The sequence below is a fragment of the Perissodus microlepis genome, chromosome 16 (assembly GCF_051167445.1).
Source record: "Perissodus microlepis isolate ML-2025 ecotype Zambia chromosome 16, ASM5116744v1, whole genome shotgun sequence".
Classification (NCBI taxonomy): Eukaryota; Metazoa; Chordata; class Actinopteri; order Cichliformes; family Cichlidae; genus Perissodus; species Perissodus microlepis.
In genome coordinates, this window is record NC_140476.1 from 1370911 (window position 1) to 1395774 (window position 24864).

General features: G+C 42.5%; 1 protein-coding gene across 5 annotated transcripts in view; it reads left to right on the forward strand.

Annotated features, from left to right (window-relative positions):
- Positions 1-24864, forward strand: part of lrp1bb (low density lipoprotein receptor-related protein 1Bb) — a 263247-nt gene that overhangs the window by 112933 nt on the left and 125450 nt on the right. For all 5 annotated transcript variants that reach the window (XM_084907632.1, XM_084907630.1, XM_084907631.1 and 2 more), the window contains 12 exons: positions 2413-2670; positions 4657-4819; positions 8373-8595; positions 9926-10118; positions 10232-10375; positions 12102-12338; positions 12551-12731; positions 20312-20531; positions 21179-21368; positions 22458-22580; positions 22870-23013; positions 24550-24675. In XM_084907632.1, the coding sequence (XP_084763758.1) occupies positions 2413-2670; positions 4657-4819; positions 8373-8595; positions 9926-10118; positions 10232-10375; positions 12102-12338; positions 12551-12731; positions 20312-20531; positions 21179-21368; positions 22458-22580; positions 22870-23013; positions 24550-24675 (2202 nt within the window). The remainder of the gene's footprint in view (positions 1-2412; positions 2671-4656; positions 4820-8372; positions 8596-9925; positions 10119-10231; positions 10376-12101; positions 12339-12550; positions 12732-20311; positions 20532-21178; positions 21369-22457; positions 22581-22869; positions 23014-24549; positions 24676-24864) is intronic.

Below are 24864 nucleotides of genomic sequence, written 5' to 3' on the forward strand. Positions count from 1 at the left end.
TGCAGAGACAATACCTGACATCACCATGATTTATGTTAATGCCCGATGCTGCTAACAAATCTGCCCCAGTGAGGAAAGCAGCCTACTTATTGTAGAAATTAGACAAATTATTGTGTTTTGGTGAGTGCGGTGTGTAAATAGTCCTGAGATTGTGTAGTTTACACGTCCGTGTCCGTGTTTTTTAGGGTTGTTGCCACTTTGGCGTATATGGGTTGAAAATAGCTGGAGGCCCAACACGTCTTGTTGGGGAGAACACTGCTGGTGCAGCTTTTAATCACGGTGACTGGTGTCCTACCAAGAATAAACTGAATATGATTACCCATAAACTTAACCGAACCCAATGCTCACATGCATTAATATTAATTTAGCAGAGAGCGATAGTGGTACAAGGATAACTATGGGGTTACCATTAGTTGAAAAGCTCATGAATATAAATTCCTGATAGAGCTCTCAGAGGCCAGGAGATGAGGAGCAGCAGGGTATGAAAAACATATTAACGCAGCGAGTGTAAGATTGAAGTTGGGACTCTGAAGCGCACATTTTTCTTTTTAGGGATTTAATCTCGGTTTAATCTCTGCTTTGACTCTGACTTCAGTGAGTTTTACTTTCTCCTAACATAAATGTGACGACACCCGTATGCTCTTCATTTCTACTCGATTACAAATGTTTGAAGTGCAAATGTGATGTTGAAAACATTTTTATCTAATATATGCAAAATACAGTTATCAATACTTTCTGTAGATGATAGTTGAACCTGTTAAAGACATTTAGTGTCACGTGGTTGTGTAGAGTCAGATGTAACCCCGATGTATCGGATATGTTTGGTTGTTTAACCTTAATGTTGTGTGAACATGAGCTGTGATTGGACACCGCGGCCTGTGTCAGGATTGGCTTTACCTCGTCATTAAGTTAAAGAAAACATCCACAGGGTGCCTGGTGTCACAGTGCTGTGTGTGTTTTAGTTACATTCTCTCATTATTGTTATTCGTGGGTTTTGGTTCTGCTTGTGTTACATTTTTAGTCCTTGGATTTTGGTTTCTCTTACTTTTCCTTTCTGGTGTTCCTCGTTTCGTCTCCTTGTTCCCTTCATCTCCCCACTCAGTCGTGTCTCTGTCTCAGTGTCTGCATCTTTGTGATTGTCTCGTGTTTCCTGTTTTACTTTGAAAGTCTGTGTCCTATGTCAGTGTATCTAGTTTTGCTTCCTCTTGTCTCATTATGTGTGATTAGTCCCAGCTGTGTTTCCTTCCTGTTTCCCTCATTACTTCCTTGTATATTTAAGCCCTGTGTTTTCCTTCGCCCTTTGTCGTGTCGTACCACTTCCATGTGCTGTGTGTTTCCTCTGTGGTCCTTGTTATCCTTGCACCCAGTTTCTAGTTTTCTGCTTTTAGATTTTGTCTCTAGTATGTTTTTTGCTACGGCGTAATAAAGCTGCGTTTTTGAGTTCATCCTTTGGTGTCTGTGAGTGTTTGGCTCCTACATCCTGTAACCCGACACCTAGTTTATGTCAAAATGTAGTTTGTTGTTGTTTTGGTTTATGAGCTTCAGTTGTTTGCGTGCGTTGTATATGAGTGCAGACTTGTATATAGTTAAACATGTACGGATTATATAATGTTGAATTCTGAATATTGATTTGTAAATAACGGAATTTGAAATAAGTGGGCCGAACAGACAAAGTGTGAACTTCATCCTGCTGCTTTTCCAGCATAAACATTGTGCAGACATTATATTCATGGAAACTTTCTTTTCTCTTGTTGTTTCATGTTTGAAATAAAATGATTCTAATTCCTTATAACTTTGATATTTATCTTTTCCCATGATACATGTTTGTAGCCTCGCATGGTCAAAGTCCCATCTACCCCCCAGTGTGGGAGAAAAACGCTTGTCCCTGCGTCACGCACTAGCAGTTATTTGAGTGGACATTCTGATTTATTACCTATATTAGGGGGGCAGCCCTTGACTTGAACTTGTGCTGAAGATTGGGATAAATAAGGGCCCTTTCAGGGGGTGAACCTGATGTCAGAGACTCTGCACGCTCAATTAAGCCCATAAAGAGGCTTATTTCAGTTTCACCACCACAGATATCGTTCCACGAGTCCAGGCGGGAGTGTGTGCTGGTGAAAACTCACATGTCATATCTGCGTTAATGCCGATGCTTTTCTGTTATTTTAGCTTCAAGAAATCTGTTCTGAAAGTGTTTCCAGCTGCGCTGCTGTTTGTTTGTCCAGTGGTGGAATTAGAAATATTGTGCATGTTTGTCTTGGTTGGGTTAACACTGAACAGTTAGACAGTAAACTTGGTCTTTCCGCTCATATATTTTGCATATCACACTGTTTTTAAGGGAAACTTTACTGAGCTAGCAGAATAGCTTTGCTGAGTCATCCCCACGATAAGATTTATGTATGTTTATTTCAGATCCTGGCGACAGCCGGCCAGCGCTTCTCATCGGTGGCTCAGATCGCATCGTCGTCACCCATCTAAATGGAAGCGGCCTTCAGCCGCTCAGGTCCTTGAGGATAAATGGGACGCTGGCTCTGGATTTCCAGCAGAACCAGGAAAGTGTGTGCTGGGTGCTGTCTTCAGAGTCCTCTGGGCAGCTCCGCTGTGCTGTAACAAGGAGCCTGCGTGGATTCACACGGGAACAGGAAATACGAACTCAACAAAGTTTGCAGCGTATGTTTATATCAGTTCATTCTTTCCTTCTTTTGTTCATTTTTCTGATAAACAGCCATCTAACCACACGAATAAAAGGTATTCCTGCCTGTGGCGAGCATCATCCGGGGCTCACGCTTCTTTATTTTCTCATTGTATTTTGCTCTCTCCCTCTCTCTCTTACCTGCGAGCTCTCTCGCTCTATCTCCTCATTATCACCGTGGCTTACGACAGGTTAGCCTCAGCAGTTTTGGAATTCATCTTTATCCTGCAATCGCCATTCAGGCCTGCGAGCTGCACTCGCTGCGCTGCTTCAGGAGTGCTACCTTTTTCTGCTCTAGTAAAGATTCCCATGAATTATAGCCCATTTCATAACAAATGTGCTCGACTTTCATTTGTTAAAGTCTAATAGAAACCTGCAAGCTAATCAGAATTATTAATGGCCATGGTATCATTTAAAAGGGCACTGGAACAACTGCACAAATAAAGATTTAGTTTATTCATCATAAGTAGCAGAGTTTGCCTTTGCCGTCAGGAAACTGTCACAGTATCTTAACAACAACATTGTTGTCAGTTTGATCTCAGCTCGGACGTGGAGAAAACTACTTTAACGCAAATACTGCAGGATTGCTGCAGTAATATTTTTGCAGGTTCATTGGACATGAGTGGCGACAGACCCTCTGCAAGGAAAAGGCGTCCCCCTCTAAATGTATCCTTGCAAACAAAGCTTGATAGTTTCAGATACTTTACAAACGGGCAAAGAAAGAACTCGTGCTTCGAGTTTAAAGCATCAAACTCTCAGTAAAGCCCCACAAACCTCATCAGCTCAGATCTGTGACTAAAGACTAAAAGTCGAGATAACCAGGCCACCCGCTGCTTCTGTTTCATCATTATTTTTGTCTCTTTGGTTGCCACGGAAACCTTATTTTATTTACATAGCATCTAGGGCTGCCACGATTAGTCGACTAGTCACGATTACGTCGACTATCAAAATCGTCGATGACTAATTTAATAGTCGACGCGTCGTTTGAAGCTTTGTAAGATCCCAAAAGACGCAGGAATAAGTAGTAGGATTTAAGAGTGTAATAACGGACTGAAACAGAAGATGGCAGCACTGCATGTACAAGGATGCCAGCTGCCGTTAAACCCCGAAGAAGAAGCTGTGTCCCAGAATTCATAGCGCAGCCCAGCTCAGTTTCCAACAATGGCGGCAGCTAGTTAGTTTTAATATTACTCTTATTATTCTTTCTGGGTCACAAAATAAACGTTTAATATATTTTCAGGCGAGAATGTAGCTGTGTAAACCTCAAATATCTGCTCAGTTTATCAAGACACCACATATTTTCAAAAGCGCTCCGACGTTTTTGGAGATGTCTGTTACCCACTAGCTCGATAGCTAGCCGGGAGCAAGGCTCACTAGAGCCGTGAGAACACCGGACTCGGCAAATCGTTTTCAAACCCACCGCCGTCTTTCGCTACTCAGGTTAAACATGATATATAAGTCACTTAGATAACTTAAAAATGTTATTGTTTGGCTTTTTTTTAGTATTTTATTGGTTCCTGAGTAAATCGGTTTGGCTGAGATTAAAGTTATAGTTTTTACACAGCTGAATAAACGTCAAGCAGACAGCTGATTATCAGAAGTGTGAGATGCTCGAGAATTTACTCCGGTGTCCTGTTATATTTTAGATAGCAAGGAGTTTATTAAACTTCACCGAAACAATCTGCAAATTTCATTAAAATTTAATAAACTATCATCTTGTCTTTATTTTTAGTTAGCACATACCTGAAACACTTAAAGCTGTAAGCTAATGATAGTTATATAAGAGCAGATGCTGCTGGTGCAATAAGCTGTACGTTTTACGTCCAATGGATGATGATCTGATTAGTCGACTAATCGCAAAAATAATCGGTGACTAGTCGACTATCAAAATAATCGTTTGTGGCAGCCCTAATAGCATCTGTTTTACACGAGGATCTAACGCGTCTTCTTCTTTCCCGCTGCAGATGTGGAGCAGATGGCGATTGACTGGCTGACAGGAAACTTTTATTTTGTTGACCGCGTCACTGACAAGATCTTTGTCTGTGACAGCGGCGGGGACACGTGCGTTACCGTCCTACAGCTAGACCTGCTCAATCCTAAAGGCATAGCTCTGGATCCTCTCATGGGGTGAGTGTATACCTTCTCAGAAAGCCACCACGCAAGTCTCATTTATCACCGTGTGTCATTTTTCAGAGGAAAAAAATATCAGAGAAAGGACAAAAAATTACATTTCAGTGCTGATAACAAGAGATTTATCGGGAGGAGTATAAGAGGGTTACAATAAAGGGATTTAAATGATTTCCTGTCCTTCAGCTGAGCCATTTTCTCTGTGTGTAATTTGGTGAATAACTGGTGATGCTACATATATCTTCTCCTGTCTAGACATTCATTTGTATTCACTGATTTCACATCCCACAGAAGAACAGGCCCCAACAGGACTTTCATTACAGGATTTTTGTCTCTGAAGATCAACGAAAAAGCGCAGCACCAGTGGAAGGAAACATATTCCCACACTGCTCTCAGTGAAAACTGTAACATTTAGAGCATGCGGCTGACAGTCTCAGTGATCACAATGTTGGAGAATTTATTATTTCTCGGGAGTTTCCTGTGTCACCGTGCAGAACAAACACACACTGCATGGGCCAGCTGTACCAGCCGGTGAACCAATTATCAGCAACCCGGTCTCGCCAGGGAAGAGCCAAGCTCCAGTATTTGTGACCAGTCAAAGCTAATTTTTCGTTGTATACCCGTTCTGTTTTTGGCTGTTTGGCAGTAGAAACAATCGTCTGCGATCACGTTAAACTGTCACGACAGACCTCGTAAGGCCGAGACAAAATGAACCTTTGACCTAAACGTGTAATTCACTCACGCTGTTGTCACGTTGGGGATTTCTGCTTTATAATCCACGCTTATCCAGCACCTCTGTTTACGACCGTAAACCTCTGGGTCTAATCAAAATAATTAGCTGGTGGTTTTTTTACAGGCAGGGACAGTCTCTTTGTTCTCGTTTGTGTTACAGTGAATACACTCCCTGTGATGTGCTGTAAGTCAGGCTGGCTCTTAAGTGGTTGTGCTGTAATCACACATGACTCACATACACATATGAACCTTATTCTGTAGATATAGATGGATAGTGGTCTCGAGTCCGCTGCCCCACGAGGGAGCTGTTTTTGCAGGCTGCTGGATAGATGGACTCTCGGAGACACAGAAATATTCCGAGCCTTATTTCTGACTCTAATTGGTGAGAAATAGGTACAGCCTGAGAGAGGTCTGTCAGCTCAGAGCAATGGAGTGAAAACAAAAGAAATCAGGGAGGTGTTAGATAGCAGCGCAGCGTGAGGAGCAGTGTTTATAGAATATGCCCTGGTTTGGCACTCTGTCCCTCTGCATCCTTGCCTCTCTTGCTATTGGATAAGCATTTTAACTTGATGGACAGCCTTTTCTTCTTCTCTCTAAAAGGCTTTTCTGAGTTTGATGGATGGTATGGTTTATTTATCAGCTAGAATTTTTATCAGCACTACAAAATTGAAGCATCCTCTCCCACGAGTCCTATTTTAGTGTAGCGTGTATACCCGTGATGAAGAACCGCTGCTGGCAAGTTTCCTCCCGAGCTTTGATATTATAAAATAATTAAAATCCTGCTGTTGCATCACACCGTCAGCCCCGTCCGTGGAAGTAAAGTCTACATTTATACATGCTAATAATTTGTTTGGAGGAGAGCAAAATTGTCGCCTGGAATCTGTTTACTGACATTTTTATATTTTTGGGACTGTTTCAGTTTTGCAGGTGTCAAACTTGGAAATAAAAAGATGCAATGATGGCACAAAAGATCACCAAGGTTATTATGCTGATTTATCCTGTAAAAAATATTTCATTTATTATCTCAAAAGTCACGACTGGAACCCTGCTGATGGCGTTACAGGAAGTCAGGAATCATCAAAGGTCAACAGGATCTATTTCTGGCAAATGTTTGTGCAAGATTTGTCGTACAAAAACAACGTTAAAGCCTTTAAGCTGTTGCCAGAGTCAAACACTGCAACACTACTTTTTTTGTATTTATTATAAATTTATTTTTTACAGAATTATGTTCAGGAGCATTATTTTAAATTAAGCCTCCGTGATTTTACACTCCTTCAAGTGCAAGAGGATCTGAAAGAAACCAGCCGTGTCCTGACGCTGCTGCAGTTTTGGCCGATAGGCTGCTCATTGATTCTCCAGCTGTGAGGCTCCTGCCTTTATTCGCTGGCCCCCGTGCTTTTTACTTTTTCACAGGTGCTCATTCCCAGAATCCAACAAGGATCTCATCATAGCTGCAGAATGCACAAATACAGCATCGGCTCCGTCCTAATCCTAGAAAGCAGTCATTGATATGCCACGTGGAGGTGCACCTGTTTGGGGAGCTGGGTTCCTTGCTGATGCCGGCAGTTTTTCAGCACAGCTTGGTCGAGGGTTCAAAGGGCAGCCCATCTCTCCTCTGGTTTGACTTGTGCAGATTAAGTCGGCATCCCGCCGTTCTCTGGCTGGAGCTGGTTATCACTGGAAGCTGTTAGAGATCCATCCTCACAGAGTCCCAGCGAGGCAGTGGGGCAAGCCTTCCATATAAATGACTGAATGTGCATACCTGAGCAATTTTAAAAACTTTCAGAGGTTGTTACTTTTGCTGAAGAGCATTCCAGTTATTTCTGGTGATGTAATTGAGTACCTGTAGTAAGAATCAAATTACACTGTGTATAACACCTGTCCCCCCGTAGTTACTCTGGCTCCCTGTGTCTTTTTAGATTGATTTTGAAGCTGGCTTCTCACTGCATCACACATTGTCATTTTGTGTCTGCTCACATACCCCGAGGTCTGCTGCAGCATGCTTTCTAAATGTTGCCAAAATTACCCAAAGAGAAATGGAAAATGCTGCTTTCATTACATTTGCCTCCAGGTTATGGGCTTGTATCAGAGAAGCAGTCTAACAAGTCATTTTTACAAGGCCTTCAAAGGCAGCGCGATGCTGTTTTTTAAATCTTTTTTTCTTGTAATTAAACTGAATTCTGTGCTGATTTAATGCATTCATGTGTTTTAACCTATTTGTTACCATTTTTTCTGTATTTGTATTTGATCAGACGTTTGAAGTTGTACTATTACATGAAACTTGATTACATATTTGCATGGGTTGGTGAATGTATTAATTTTGTACTTTATGTCCTTCCACAACATCTCTGTTGGATTAAGATCAGAACTTTGACTTGGATCTTCCAAAAAGTCACATTTTATGCTTGAATATTGTTTGCTTGAATGGATTTTCTGTTTGGCTTTCCTGCAAAACCCCGTCTGAGGGATTCAGTTATTGGATGAAATATGTTCGTATTTCTGTTTCCAAACTCTTGAGAAATCTCCAGAGCCCCTAATGTTGGCCAAGGACCTCAGCTGGTTAGTTGCAATAGTAGTAACACTCAACAAGAGTGCGCGGTCGATGTTCGAGGGGGTGGATACAAAACTGCTGACAACTGCTTGAACGAACATTGGATTAGACTAAGATTGTTGGCTGTAAGGATCAAGTATCACTCTGTCATATTGGGATAAATGTAACCAAACTACTAAAATGATGCACGGTGAGGTTGTTTCCGGTCACATTGTGACTATGATGGTATCCTTTACCTCGTTTAATGATTTAACCCCCCCTCTCCTGCAGAATGCTCTTCTTCACTGACTATGGGAACGTGGCCAAGGTGGAGCGCTGTAACATGGATGGCACCAACCGGACCCGGCTGGTCGATTATAAAATCGAGCAACCCACTGCTGTGGCGCTGGATGTGGTCAAGAAGCTGGTGTATTGGGCCGACGCCTACCTGGATTACATCGACGTGGTGGATTACCAGGGCAAGAACAGGCACACCATTATCCACGGCAGCCAAGTGAGTGCCACTTTGCACAGATTTTTGCCTTCCACGGACCGCACGTTGTGGACTAACGTCGGGCTTTTCTTATCAGGATTTGGATCCACTCACAGGGTGTTCTTTGGTTAATGTTCCGATTCAGGGCTCTGTGCTTTATCACTGTAAGGCAGGTGGTGTATTCACTGCTTGTTGTTTTAATTCACTCTTCATTTCGGACAAAAGGGGCTTTTGTGTGGCGAATAAATGGTTTATTAAATTGAAGAAATTGAGTCACACGTGGGGCTGCCTTCCAAATGAGCGTGTTGGTAGTCTCACTCCTGCAGCACACTTTTGAGTCCTTTCATCACGAATGATGATTATTCATTAAAAGGTCCTTTCAGCCAACTTGGACTAGATACTCGGGCTTTATGAGGAAAGAAGAACATACACATCAAGCACCGTGTTCTGTATGCAGGTGTTCTTTGCATGATATTGCCTCATTCATTTGCTCGCGCCCTCATTAGACGGAGTATCTTCATGTCATTGCATTTGCATTACAAATGCGATGTTGCCGCTGTCTGTCTTTTCTGTAGCCCGTGTGTGGTTTTTAATGTCGTAGCCGCTCGCATCAGATGATTCCCCACAGGTTTGCTCGCTGCATTACAATTTTAAAGCTCTTCATACTTGAAAGTCAGGAGTTTCTAAACTTCCACAGAGTAAAATTTGTCATTTCAGAAAATATCTAAATATCCTCTGTTCTTCTCTGCTGTTGTGGTGAGCCGAGGAGATTACAGTTAGCTGCGCAAATCCACTTCTCTATATGAAGTTGACCCTGCTGGTATTTTCTATGTTTTTCATACAGATGGTACTGAGTGCTTCCTGTGCTGTATAGGTGAGCTGCAAGCTCTTGAAGCAGTATGTGAGAGTTCCTTAAAAAAGCATCTCGTGTGAAAGTAGAGTGCTGAGGTCAAACTCCACAGGGGGAGACGGTTGAGTGGTTTGTTTTTTATTTATTTCTTTATTCTGACGCGTGTTTCTTGGTGCCCCTGATGTCAAAGTGTGGGCCAGTGAGCTTAGGTGCACTTCCTGTGAACACAGCTCATCCAGCCATGTCGCTATGTGTGGGTGTCAGGCTGCTAAATGTAGCATGGAGGCTGCAGTATCAGGGCCAGCAGCCTCCCAGTGGAGTCAGGCTTTTGACTCTGCACGGGCTGCCAAACAGCCCCACAGCTATCGCCCGTCCCTCTCATGCAAGTCTTCCTTCATTCATTTTTATTATTCTTTTATTTTATTTTCATGTTGTGGTTTTGTGTGTTTCTGGTTTCATGAAAGATGAAAAAAAGGAATGTGGATCTTTCTTGTTTTTCAGGTGTCGTACATTTATTCATTAGCTGTGTTTGAGGACTACCTCTATGCTATCCACTCTGACCCTTCCAAAGGGAGTTCCTCTGCAGAGCTGCTGCAGATCCACAGGTTCAACATCACAGCAGACAGCAGGACGCTCGCCAGCCTGGGGAATTCTAAAGGACTGCGGGTTTATCATAAACTCACTCAGCCCAAAGGTAAAGGACAGTTTCTACATATTTGCAAGTATCTTTCAAGTTATTTTCTGTCATATATTTGAGTAAAATATAAGCAAAAGTACTGACATTTCTCTTTCTCATTTCGTTCACAGTCAGAAGTCATGCGTGTGAAATGGATTCATACGGAAAGCCGGGCGGCTGTTCCCACATCTGCCTTCTGAGCGGCAGCTACAAGTCCAGGACCTGCCGCTGTCGTACGGGCTACAGCCTGGGCTTCGATGGAATGTCCTGTAAAAGTTAGTATAAGATCTGATGTGGAGTCAAACTGTGTTTTATGAAGATGTTAATATTTTTGCAATCTCCCAGCCCCCAGTGTTTGTTATAAGATTAGACTTAAACTACTCTGTGGGATACTTGAGTTTGGAAACTGCAGTGGGAGAAGTTTGATTTTGACAAAATACGGCAGCTGGCACATTTTCTCACAAGCTGGACATCACTTCCTCTTAGAGAGAAAGAACCGACACAGAATGTCAGAAATAGTTTCTCTAAGTTATTTCAAAAAATCGGTATCATTGTGGGGGCGGCTGTGGCGTCTCCTCGTCTGAAGGTTGGTGGATCGATCCCTGGCTCTTCCGGTCCACATGTTAAATTTTAGAACGCCTGGGTGAGGTGCTTAGCACTATTGCCTCATAACAAGCAGCTGCTGGGGATCTGTGTGGAGGTAGGCTCTGTCCTGGTGCTCCAGGTTATCTGTGTTACCTCTGAGCTAACAGCCTACCTTTTAATCTGTGCCAGCTGGGATAGGCTCCGCCCCAACCCAGCCAGCACCCCAAATTCAATAAGTGGAAGAAGACAGATGGAATATTATTAGAATACTTACTGTGAGCCGATTAGAGTCAAAGTTAAAGAGCAGAGATCTAAAAGGTTTTCTCTGGCAGTTTTTCTAATTTAAAAGAATCTGAACTAATGTCAGCCAAGGATCTTCTGCTCATGTACCATATTAGAGCCAAGCATATGCCACGCATGCACGGCCTTCAACCGACAGCGATGACGATCACAGCGAATGGTGAATACACACCCGTTTGAGAGTAATGTTCTGCTATCGACCTGTCGCGAGTCTGACTGACTGTTGCAATAATGAGGTTTTAAGTTTGTCTGCATTTGTCGGCCAGTCTGATCAATCGCTGGACATTGTGTAGTTGACAATAAAAGCAGGGGATCAAATTGATGACACAATTTTAGGGCCCGCCACATTTCGATCGAGGTAACGAAGCATCGGGAGGCAAAACATGACACGTTTGATTTATGCCCCCCTCATAGATGTTCTGATGACACTATCTCTTTTTGCTCGTGCTTTCCATCTCCCTAAGCATAATGAGATTTAGTGTTAAATGGTAGTCCTTGTTCAAAGAGCAGTCACAGTGGGGTTTGATATCTGGGTCTCTTGCAATGCTTAATTGTCTCCTGGGTAGTTGGTATCTCCCCCACGAAATGATAAATTGGAGTGAGACATGTGTGGTCCTCACCCTCAGCATCCTAGTCTCCTGGGTAGGGGCTAAGAGTGAGGAGAGGTCTGCTTCTTTCAATGGAAGCCCTCCTTCATTCCTCCCTTTGCCTCTCCAGAGGATCCCAAAGGGTTCGAGAACATAAAGTCCCCTGAGCGGCAGGCGAGGAGCTGCCTCAGCTTTCCGGGCCTTTCCGTTTGCCTTTCTGCTCAGGCGTGTGTTTTTTTTAGTTCAGAAACAGTGCTGGGTAAGTATTGCAATTGTCTGTTTGCTCAAGCATTTTTCTTCTCTTACGCTAAAGGCAGCTTCGTAGCAGGGCTGTGATTGAGGGGGGAGAGTATAGTCATTGGCACTGATTACTGGCTCCATTAGGGTAAATGAATGGCCCAGGCTCTGGCAAACATATGAGAACAATGTGGCCAGTAAGAGGGTTTAATGCTAGGATCAGCACTGATGAATTACACCAATTAATTGACAATAACAGTAAAAAAGGGCGCTGTCCTTTCTTGCTTTGTAGAGCCCAAAAACGACATCTTCCTGTTCTACGGTAAGGGGCGTCCGGGAGTCATCCGAGGCCTGGACATGAACATCAAGTCCAGTGACGAGCACATGGTGCCGATCGAAGACCTGGTCAACCCTCGAGCCATCGACTACCACGCAGAGCTGGGACACGTCTACTTTGCTGACACCACCAGTTTCCTGATTGGGCGGCAAAAAATAGATGGAAGCAGCAGAGAGACTATACTGAAAGATGGTGCGTCCGAGTGCAGTCATGTTACATTTAACACACTCCAACAGCCTAAAATGTACATTTGTTACACTTTGTATAACACTAACCCCAAAGTTCTTTAATAATGTAACAACATTTATAAAATATTTGATGTCTTTTATAAATCCTGCTGAGTTGTGTGTATAGATAATGATGTGGCATATATTTGATAGTTCTGTTGAATTCTTTTGTTGTAGAACTTGACAACGTTGAAGGAATCTCAGTGGATTGGATTGGGAATAACTTGTATTGGACCAACGATGGGTACAGGAAGACGATCAGTGTTGCCAGGCTGGACAGAGCTTCCCAGACCAGGAAGACTTTGCTGGAAGGCAACATGTCTCACCCCCGGGCCATTGTGGTGGATCCTCTGAACAGGTCAGAAAATATGTATATATAATAAAAATAATATTGCACGAGCAAAATTCAGTGGCAAAAATAGTTTGTTGGTCCTGTGCAGGTGCAGGTATGGCATCAGTTAGATGCAGACAGGCTATAATGCTGGAAAACATTACCAAAACAGCACGTGCATGGTGTGTGCTCCATTTTTTACGCCCTGACAGAAAGTGAGGAAAGCAATTATCTTGCCACTCACACTCACATCACTAAATGGACTTTAAACAACTTCAGAGGTAAAAATGTTACGCTTTTTATTGCCTCGCTAGTGTGTTGTACAGAATTTAAATTGCCATCAGATTTTAGACCTGGTTGGTAAAATTCAAATAATGAATGAATGTACGTGCCCTGTTTTATTTGTTGTATGTCAGTGAAGCTTCTCAGTCATCCAGGTCATCGTAGTCTAAGGCGCTTGGAAAGAAAAGCGTCTGGACTTCTTTAAGTTGCTTGAAGACGTTTCATCTCTCATCCGAGAAGCTTCTTCAGTTCTAAGGTCAAATGGTGCAGAGTCCCAGATTTAAGTCCTAGGGGAGTGTCCCCCCAAGGGGGTCATGAACCCCTTGTTGATCCTCTACCTAATCACATGAGCCAAGGTGTGAAAATCAGCCAAGGTTTCAGGAGAACCCACTGTGAAACCTGGCCCCACCCTATCATGTGATTTCCTGAGGTCACGTGGCGTCTGGGAAGGTTCTCAGAACTAGATTATAGATGGCAGACAGTTGATGTCATAAGCCCCGCCCCTCTGTTCAAAGATGGCCATTCTCAGTGGACATAGATGCTTCTTTCACTCCTCTTTCAAACCATCTGTCTTCTATGTCCTAAATGTGAATATTGGTGTCCTCAAATTTGTTGTTGTTTGTTTTTGATTAATTAAATCGTTTTGAAGAATTGGCAGGATACTGTGGAGAGTTTCGCCTTTAACCTTTGCCCAAAGTAATATTTCATGTAGGCCCCTAAATTGTGGGAAAACAATACTTCAGTGAGAAAAATGTTGGGATTGTTATCAAGGTGTTTGTAAGAGGCTGAGGGACATTAAGTAATGTGCAATAACCTGATTTAAATGACATCTCCGTTCCTTGTAAGGCCCGTCCGATGGATATTTGAGTCTGATGCTGGCAGTTTTTTCAACGTTCAGTATCAGTATACTCATTTTATATCTACGTTACTGTATATACTGTATGTTTGAACTGTATGAAAAGGAAAACCATGCAGGGCTCGCAAAATCGCTAGCCCGACGTCCCGGGGCTAGCGATTTTTCCAGTCGGGCTACCAAAATCTGTCTCTGCCCTGCCCGTCGGGCTATCATAGGAAAATATATTTCAATGCTTTTGCATTCTTTCGGAAATGTAGCTGGGTAATTATGTCATTGGCATCGGTGAGCCACTGTCAATATGTGACATATTGAAATCGTGTTTGAATTTGCGCTTGTTTTTTGCTTTCACTTTGCAATCGCGGGAACTGTGTATAGAGAGCGACAGCACTGATTGGTGAGTGATGATAATTTGCGCACCAATTCCTCTGACATCGTCTTATCAATCGTTAGCTTACTATGCAAACATGACAAGTGAAATCTCCCGCAGCTTAAACATGTGAGAGGTTGATCGCGCAGAGAATCGCTGAGCGTTATGTGAGTGCGTGTGTAAAAGCAGCAGGATATATATTTGAGTTCTGCTGAGCCAAATAAGACAGGTCAGGGTGAAGAAGGGACAGCCAAAGAAAAGCTTACCACAAAACGGAAAAGTTATGACAAATCAGACTATAAGGCAAAAAGAAAGTGCAGCTTTATGGTTTCATGGACAAAAGAATTTCTGTGGCTGCGATATGACGAGCTAAATAACCAGGGCTGCACATAAGTGGTCCGCAGGTGCGCATTCGCTGTCAAAATAAAAAACGCGCACAAGATAAGAAGTTGCAACGCGTGTTTGCGTACATAAGATTTTCTGGAGGAGGACAGACATTTGTTTAGAACTCTTAAAGATGTCGAAGAAGCTCCTTTAAGCAATTACTTTGGTTTTCCTCCACATCCAAAGAAATGTCAGAAGGAGTCCGAACCACAAAAGAAGCGCGTATTCTCGGAAAAGTGTTTGCAGGAGGTGAGCTGGCTTCAAACAAATGATGAACGCACAGAGGTGTGGTGCAGAATGTGCCGTGAAAATCCCACTCTAGCGGACAAAAACAGTGCCTTTTATATGGACGCAAACGCGCGTTGCAACTTCTTATCTGGTGCGCGTCTTTTATTTTGACAGCGAATGCGCACATGCGGACCACTTATGTGCACCCGTGTAAATAACATAATGTTCTGCCGGGTGTGTTGTTGGTTTTCCCTCGATTTCTGAGTCGACAAGCGCCTTTGTTACTGGGACCAGTCATTTTAAGAAAGGCCCCCATTAGAACCCATGAGAAATGCAAGAAATGCATTATTGCTCAGTCTGCAATATCTTTCCCAGAACAAACACCAATTGCAAGTAACATACTAAAAATAAACCTGAAAATCAGTTTAGAACAGCGTACTATGTTGCAAAGAGTGAACTACCACTGGCAAAATGTAGCAGTCTTTGCAAACATCAAAAAGCAAATGGCCTCGATCTTGGTTCCACTTGCCTCTTTCCTGTGACTTCAGTGGAAATTTCAAATTCAGGATCTGACACAGGCTGATTCATGTTCTACACAGTTCTTACAAGTTCATAGAAATTTCTGTTCAATTAGAACCAAGTATTTGAGTTGATGATTGTAATTTTTATACAATGTTGTAATTTGTGTTTAAAGAATTTTTTGATTAATGTTTTGTTTCCGTTACAATATTATACTTTAATGTATAATATTGTAACGGAAACAAAACAGGAAACAAAACATCAATCAAAAAATTGCTCTCTTTTTGATTCGGGCTACTTAAATTTATTTTGGGCTACCAAAAACTGAAGAGTCCCTGCCCGAAGGGCTACCAGGGATTTTGAAATTTTGCGAGCCCTGCCATGCATTTTACAAGCTCATTAGCAGCTTACTGTGAAGGCACCACTGTGTGCATAGCTGCAATGCTACAGTGTATGTGCTGCAGAAACTGGTGACATTATATAAACCGATAAAGCAGAGAGATATAGCTGCTCTTATTAAACCATCTCTAATTTCTTTTGCTCATGTTTTTACATCAGCCCATATATGGCAGCACATATGCTGACACGCGGCACGATGTGAGATGCTACTTTCTCGCACTAGCATAAATTCCCAAAGTTTCTTAAACTATTACTTTGCAGAAAGTGTTGGAAATAGTTTGCTTTAGCAGACATCTCCTGTGATTGATGATAACATGTGAATAATTTTCATCAGCACGATTAAACTGACAGAACATCTGTTTTTCTGAAAGCCCCTTGTGCAGCCTTGAACTCACTCATCTCGTTCCAAGAACGACACCAAGCAGCTCATTAGCCACAATTAAACCATTTAATAGCTAATTCTGTGGAGTTCTCAGGGACAATCTTATAAGCATTTCTGTGCACATTCCTATAAGTTGAACTTTGCTGGCTGATTGGTAATTATCATATAGAGTTGATGCTGCAAAACCCAAATTCATTGAGTGTCTTAAGGTTCTTAGGGATTAATACTTTAAGGCTTAAATCGTATTAACACTCCCCAAATCCATTGCAGTCAGAGATTAGTTTCCAAGCCTCAAGGGACTGTTCCAAACATTTTGCTATACACAGCTGTTTCGCTGCTATAGGGACACGCACCAAAGCAAAAACAAAACTTACTCATTCCTAGTTTAGTTTTATTTTCCCCCTTTGTTGAAAACAGTTACCAGTAAACAGTTTGCCTTTATTTCTAGCTCTCTGTCTTATTCTCGATTCCAACAATCAAACTGATTCCAGCGTTACTATACGAGTCACGTTGCGGTGCTGCAGGAAGGAAACTGACGTTTATCTGAGGGATTAAAAAAAAATCATGTTTGCGTTACGTGTAAAGAACAAAACGTTAAACAGCTGATATGAGAACATAGCCTTAAACTTTAAGGCTAATCAAGATAGCGCTGAGAGTTTCAGCGCTGACAGATGTGCCACAGCAGCAGAGTTGGGGGTGGCAAATAACCGTGTCACTTTTTTTGTATAAGGATTAATAACTTTTACTCCAACCCTCCCACTGACAGCACAAATGATTAGAAGAGCTAGTTTTGGGCTTCTGAGGAAGCGTTCAGCCTGAAGCCGACAGCCCTTTGATCTCTATCTGCTCTGCTGGAAGAGTCTCTTAAGGTGAAATGGAAGCAATTCTCCAACACATCTCCTGATCTTTTGCATCCTCGATGCCTTATTTTTTCCTCAGTTTGCTGCTTCTAGTCTGTGTTGACACGTTTAACACTAATAGTGTCATACCTAGAAACTGAATACATTTATTCATGAAGCACACACATGGCAAAAAATATGTTACTAATCACACTTGGTCAGCTCCTTAGCGACTGCATGAGTGTGCAAACAGATGGACATTTATGGACAAAACCATCATGAAGGTGTCTCGTAAGGATCCGGTCCGCCTGGGCATTAACCGGAGCAGCAGTGCTAAAAAGAGATTCCCTACTTTGCTGTTTTCATGATAGCGATGAAGGCTGGGCATTCAACTGGGCTGAGATCTAGAAACTGTGAAGGCCATGGCATATGAGTCACATCATTTTTATATTCATAAAGCTATCCAGTGACCCCTCATGCCAGAGGAGAGGAGCTGTCCTTATCATCTGAATTGAAAAGCCCCCCCCCCCCACACACACACACACACACACACACACACACACAGCATAACAGCTTAGGAAGGTGCTCACTGCAGGGGTGGGCGCTTTAGCTTTTTCTGCTTTAATTTATCACCTGTTTACAGTTTAGAGGCTTATGTAATAACGTGGCACGGTCTATACATTTTTTAGCAAACCGTACAGATTATTAGAAACTAAAAGTAATGCTGCAAATTCTAGTTTTTGTCATGTTTGCTTCTGGATAACTTGCAGATTTAAATGAAAATATGAAACGTGGACAATTCAGGTCTGTGTTTAAGCCAGCTGTGAACCGTCTTCTACTATAACGGTGAAAATGCCACGATGTCTGATTTCATGCCCGTGTTTGCCTGTTTGCATGTAGCCATATGTGTGTCTGCATGTTGAGTGGGGAGCCGGGGTGCTGTGAATAATTCATGAGGTCGTAAAGATGACTTTGAGACAGTGGGAGTCTTCATTCAGCCCCATCTCTGATTCTGTTTCATCATCTCTTTGCCAAGCTCTCTATCATTGATGAGAAACAAGGGGTCACGTGGCTCAGCCAGGAATCCTCAAAGAGAAAATCTCTCAGGCACGGTTACTGGAGAAAAGACCTGTCGAATTATTGACCCAATCGTGTTTCACATACCACTGGTCCTCCGGGAGCTGTTTTCTCGACATACAGAAGCTACACTGAAGCACTTTGGTTGAAAATATGGACCGTCTGACTTTGACGTCTAGTAAAGCTTAGCTTGAGAAGCCTGAAATGTTTCTTAAGCTCCGACAACTGAAGTCCAAACACGTGTCTGATTATCTGCTTTTAAAATATGGAGAATCTAGTTTGTATCCATTTCGTCTTCATCGGGGAAAACTTCAGATTTCTGACCTGGCGTGGCATTCCTGATTTCTTAGGTTTTTGCATGCTTGCATGTTTTTTAATGATGATGTCACATGTCACTGACTTTGTTTCTCAGCTGTTTCTTTAGACTGTGGCTGCTTTTTGAGATCCTTGGCCATACTTCACTTTATCACACAGGTTTTATTTTCCATGTGTCTAAGTTCTCAGTCATCCAGCTCGTGGTAGATCTTAAAAAAGAAGGCAACCAAAAATGTTACTGAAATGTCTTCATAAACTCTAAGAAGACATCTACTTAACAGTAGTGCCGTATTTTTCGGACCATAAGGTGCACCGGATTATAAGGCGCATTAAGCAAAACAAAACAGTCAGATAAGTCAAACTTTACTCAGCTCATTCTTCTTGCTTCCTCCACTTCTGTACCATTGATTGATTAATGCTGAATTCTCTGCAGCTGCTCTATTCCCGTGTTGTTGCAGTATATTAATGACTAACCTCGTATTGTGGATGGATTATCTCAGTTGTTCTCCTGACTGAAGTTTGGTCCGTTTACAGCATCCTGCCATGTGATTGCATTTGTCTCTAACCATCAGGAACCCTCACATTAACTTTTATCGAGTGGAAAAAAGTTAGCGTTCATCCTCCAGCTTCACTGTGTTTATGTTATGCTAACATAGCTGTGTCGCTAGCGATCACGTAGCACATCATTATATACCAGCTAGCCCAACTTCAGTAACCCTACAAATGTCACTGCTGTTTAGTTTTCTGTCTTCATTTATGTTGGAAGTGATAGCAGAGCTGTACGTTTGAACTGTTTCAGAAATCTCAGTCAGAACATGCTATATCATGTTTAGGTATCATGCTATATCAAGCTAGCGAGCTAACTTCCTGCTAACTTCTAACTCTGTTAAATTTAATAAATTCTGTTTTCATGGATGTTAAACTTAATTGTTACACCTGGTAAAGCAGCAACACTGATCATTTTATTAAAGATTAAAGAATTTAGACAGTTTTTAACTCTCAGTGATGCTGCAGTGTTCGTTTGGCTTTGGGACCTGAAGTTAACGGCGTTTAGGACCCAGATTCCTCCGTGAGGCTCCTGACTATGGTAGCCGTAATGCTCTGACAATCCATCAAGCGGTGCAGCTTCGTAGCTTAGCAAAGTCATACTAAAACATTTTTGACAGATGTTTGAGCGCCGTGTAGCACATAAAATCGGTTCGAGGTCAGTAAGCACAACCAGAATTCATAAATAAGGTGCACTGTCAATTTTTGAGAAAATTAAAGCATTTTAAGTGCGCCTTATTGTGCGGAAAATACGGTAGTAATCAGGGCTGGGTGTGGCAAGAAAACTCAGCTTAGCAATGACGTTTTCACTGAGAGCCAGGTTTAAAGCTTTATTTCCCTTAATAAATGAAATCACGATTTAAACTTTGTGTTTACTCGGGTTATCTTTGTGTTAGATTAAGATTTGTTTGATCTGAAATATGCAAGTGTGACAAATAACAAAAAGAAAATCAATAAAAACAGGAAGGGGATAAATACTTTTGTAATGTGTTTGTCAGTACAGTTTGTGTTCCCTATAATGTTCCCTGCATGAATCAAACTGCATGAGAAAGATTTAGTGCCGGAGCCTCCCCATGGGCACTCGGAGCAAACCTCTGAAGACACTGTGACAAGAAATAGATCATTTTGAGAGAAGCTTGCAGATGCTGTCACATCTTCTGATTGATAAGTAATCAAAGCAGGAGGCTGCTTGTAGAGGGAGCAGCGAGCAAAACCATTTAACATCAGCGTGTCAGAAAGTAAGGGCAAAGATGAATGGGGAGCAGACGGCTGAAATGAACTGCTTAGTTTGAATATGAGGTGTGATCAGTGTCAGCGACAGCAAGTTGTGATCTACAGATGCCACCGATGCCATGACACTGTTTGCTTTATCTCGCTGCTGGCACTGTATGTGTTCAATTCTGTGTGTGGTAGCTGGATGTACTGGACAGACTGGGAGGAAGATGAGGTCAACGACAGCATAGGGCGGATAGAAAAGGCCTGGATGGATGGATCCAACCGCCGCATTTTTGTCACCTCCAACATGCTGTGGCCCAACGGGCTGACGCTGGACCACAGCAGCAGCACGATGTACTGGTGCGACGCCTACTACGACCACATCGAGAAGATTCACCTGAATGGGACAGGAAGAATGGTATGTTACAGGCTTTCTTCTCAGGTGGTTATTAAACCGAGTTAGTCCACTTCTGAGGTTTAACAGAGGGCCAGAAGGTGGACTTTAAATCACGATTTAAGTTCAAGATTGGAATCGTTCGTAGACCAGCTCATTCTCATTTTTTAGAATAATAGCATTTGGAAGGCAGTCGATTAATTTAGAGGCTACATTGTTGCCATGTTAAGGTTTGATCAACTGTGGATGAAAGCATCTGTCTCCTCTGGTCAGTTATAAGGCTGTTTTCTGCACACGCTTCTTGCATTTCAGGGTTAGAGTGTCTATGTTTGCAGCAGTGCGACGACTGAAACCTGCTCCTCTTCCCACAACAAGCATCCTTTCATCCCCATCCGCTCATCAACTCTACTGGCATATCACGCTAATTAATTATTTGCAAATGCTGTTTAATCAATGCCAAGATTCTAGCAAACATTATTATAAGCAGACGTTTCTGTGTGAATAAATTTGTGCAGTGAAATTGAATCACATTCATCATATACTGCCATCAAATAATCTTTAAGCCTGTATTCAAACAGCTAGACGCCCGTTTGAGATGACTGATTCCTCTGACGGTGTCTGTCTGTAGCTCTGACCTCGTGACCCTACTGACTGTTTGCTTCATGTTGCAGGTGGTGTACAGCGGGAAAGAACTAAACCATCCGTTCGGAATCTCTCATTACCGCAATTTCATCTTTTGGACCGAGTACATGAACGCTTCGGTGTTCCAGCTGGACTTGACCAACGGCGATATCACTCTGTTGCGGAGCGAGAGGCCGCCGCTGTTCGGCCTGCGTGTCTACGATGCGCAGAGTCAGCAAGGTTGGCTGCTTTCTCTTCATTTAGTCGTCATCCCGCCCTGACACAGAAAGTGGCTGTTTTGCACTGGAAATAGAACCTCCCCCTCCTGTGAATTCAGACATTTATAGCTCCTATAGCACTTTCCTTAATGGAGAGCACTTTATAAGATATATACACCAGAAAGTTGCGTATATGCCTATTGCTCTCAAATTTCACGGTATAAACCGGCACATTGATCAGCAGTGACAGTAGCTTTCAAATCACTTTGGGCTGCACTTTATGAAGTTAAATAAGATGACCAAGGTTTGGATGTCTTTGCTCTCTGCTGTAACAAATGATGATGGATTCCCGCTGTTAGCATGCTGAAAAGCAGAGATAGCAGAGGCATGGAACATGTCAGCAGAGAGCTTCGCTGGCCTCACAGGACGTCTTGCTTTTTGCTTCACACCAGGTCAATGTTGACCGGCTGTTGTGTTGCTCTGAATGCAGAGGCCATTGCAGTTAAAAGTCACTGTACTCTAAAAACTCACACTTGGACATTAAAGTGGCTGCTATATGCACAGCCTCGTTCACGCCATGCAGGACGTTTCTCTTTTGTTCATGCCACTGAATAGATTAATTGGCTGTCCGGTACTCTGAGTATTACTGATTGGCTCTTACAAAACCCAAAGCTTTATCTCATTGGCTCAGGCACTGCCTTTGGGTTCTGTGTTAAATGAAAGTGACAAAGGTGTCTCATGCCTTAACTTGATATGTGACTTTTTTCGATTGGAGAATGTCAGCTTTGTCCTGAAAGACAAATTATTCCTCCGAGAATGATAAAAATGTCAAATGTCTTTCACCCACACCGTTCCCAATAATTCACCTGACGTATGCTTATAGATCTCGCGGCATACACCTGGCATGTCTCTCTATGTGGGGGAAAAGCTTTTGTACCAATGAAATGATTTATTTTGCTGCATTTAAAGGGTTTCCAGAAACTCTGATCTTTATTTCACAGATGGGAAAAAAAAGGGGAAAACCAGGATAATACGGAGCTTAAAGTCAGCTTAGAAAATGTCGCTTTAAATGAGCAAGACACCATGCTGTGTTTGGGTTCTGTTTCTCCAGGTGACAACGCATGTAGTGTGAATTATGGGGGCTGTACTACCCTCTGCCTCGCCATCCCAGGAGGGAGAGTGTGTGCCTGCGCTGACAACCAGGTTCTGGAGAAGAACAATGTCACCTGTGCAGGTAGGAGGACATAATGAATCAGACGAGCCCTAAGATCAGGTTGTCACAGTGTAGTGTAATCCTGCCGCGTCCTGTGGGACAGGCTTCTTTTCAGATCTGCTAATAAACAAGTAAATACAGCTGAGGGAGGATCCCAGTGGGTTAGCACGCATGTACACATGAGGTTATCAAACATTAACACATTGTGCATGCTAGTTATTCGTTTTATATGCCAATATTTTCCCCATAACACGTATTTCTGAGAAGGTGTGGGGTTAAAATGGCGTTTTCTCACTTGTGTCTCTCTCAGAAGCTTCCAGCAGTAGTTTAGAGCCACAGCGATGCAAAAGTGATGAGTTCCAGTGCCGTAATCAGCGGTGCATTCGGGCCTTGTGGAAGTGTGACGGAGATGATGACTGTCTGGATGGGAGTGACGAGGAGATCCAGAGCTGCTGTGAGGATCTCGGAATTAGTCTGCAGGCAACACACTGCACGCTAGCATGAAAAATGCACTGTCTGAACAGACACTGTACACAGTGATGCGGCCAAGCAAGCAAAGCCTAAGCTTTTCAGGGCTAATTCCCTCTGGCTGTCAGCTGCTGTGTTCTTAAATGTCACTGCAGTCGGGGTGTAAAGTGCTCCCCCTCCTCCACTTTCTACGTGCTTCCTTCTACAAATCAGTCGTGTAAACTCGATGTTAGATGGTTAAACATGGATTTTATACTTTTTATTATTATTGTGTTTCAGATGGCAGCAGCACATCTTAAATACAGACCAGCCCAACACCTCCACTCTGTGTTAGTCATGAACTTTGCACTGGGTAGAGTTACAGCATGCAGAGAAACACTCATTTCTTTAGTATGATTAATGAGCGGTGAGAATTAGTGAGTTAGAATTATCAAAGCAGAGTTAATGTTAAATATTAGCACTGATTTTTTTCTCTTTTTCATGATAAAGTCGCCTCAAATAAAACAAAAATCAGGCACTAAAACCAAAACCAACCACAAATACATTTGAGACCACTAAAGATGATATAGAGACTCCATTACTCTCAATTAAAGGACGAACCACCGAGGAGAAACATAAATGAGATTCCTCACACTCTGAAACATTATTACTCCTTTTATGGTTTTTAGTGCGGCTTGTTGTTGTATCAGTATGAAATTAGTTACATTGTGACCTTAATTAAGTCTCAGTGAAAAGCTGCACATATACTGTGTAAACACAGGAAAGAGGTCCGATATTAAATAATATTGAAACTGAGACTCTGTGACTGTGAAACACTCGGATACGTCCCAAGCCGGTCATAAAGATGGCAGCCAGATCTATTATGTTCTAAAATAAAGCCGATTACAATCTGCTCGTTCCTTCACTGAATTCAAATGTTTTTGGCCAGCCGTGTCTGTTAGTGTAGCTCCGCTGCTCTGCTGTTTGACAGCTGGACTTGACTTAATATTTATACTTTGTGAACTTAAATAATATGAAAAGAATATGAAACCATATCAAACCAAAACTACAAAGAAAGCTGCAGTGCTGATGAGGTTTGTCTTACTTTAAAGTTTTCTCACATTGATCAAATGTGAGTAAACAGCTTGTGAAGAACACGCTACCTGACAAAATGACAATCGTGCATATTTTTGACTGGCGCAGTACGGTCTCAGGTTTGGTTGGCGTGCGTCAGATAATTATGACCTTGGCTTTTGCCGTTCCCTCCCCTCCAGCCTTATTAAAGACCGAATAACACAATAAAACATCACAGGTCGACAGTTCAGCACCTTTTGAACCCAGACTGCTCTGAAGGCAGGTCACGTCAGTGCCGAGTGACTTCGTGACAGTCTCGAGTGGGTGCTCTCTGCAGTTTAGATTCTGCCACATTGCAACACTAACATGTTACAACATGCAGTATTTGTCAGATACATTTTTTCATTCTTGTGTTCGTTCATTTGATTTTATTGACTGATCTGCTTTTTGTGCGGTGAACTCTTTGCAGACAACCACACTTGTCCCCTCAATCAGTTCAAATGCAGCAACAATCGCTGCATCCCCAAACGATGGCTCTGCGATGGGACAAACGACTGTGGCAACAACGAGGACGAGTCCAACAACACCTGCTCAGGTACGCACGGGCCTGCTTTCACATCGGGTTTAGATTTGGGGAGTTTTGGATGTCAGTCGTGTGCCATCTGTCAGCGCTGCTCGTCTGTGCTCGCTGGCTCATTTTCAGTTGTTTCACATTTTATCAAATATGATTAATTCTATGAATAAACGCTGATGTGAAAACGGTGATTTCAGGAAAACGTAGCGT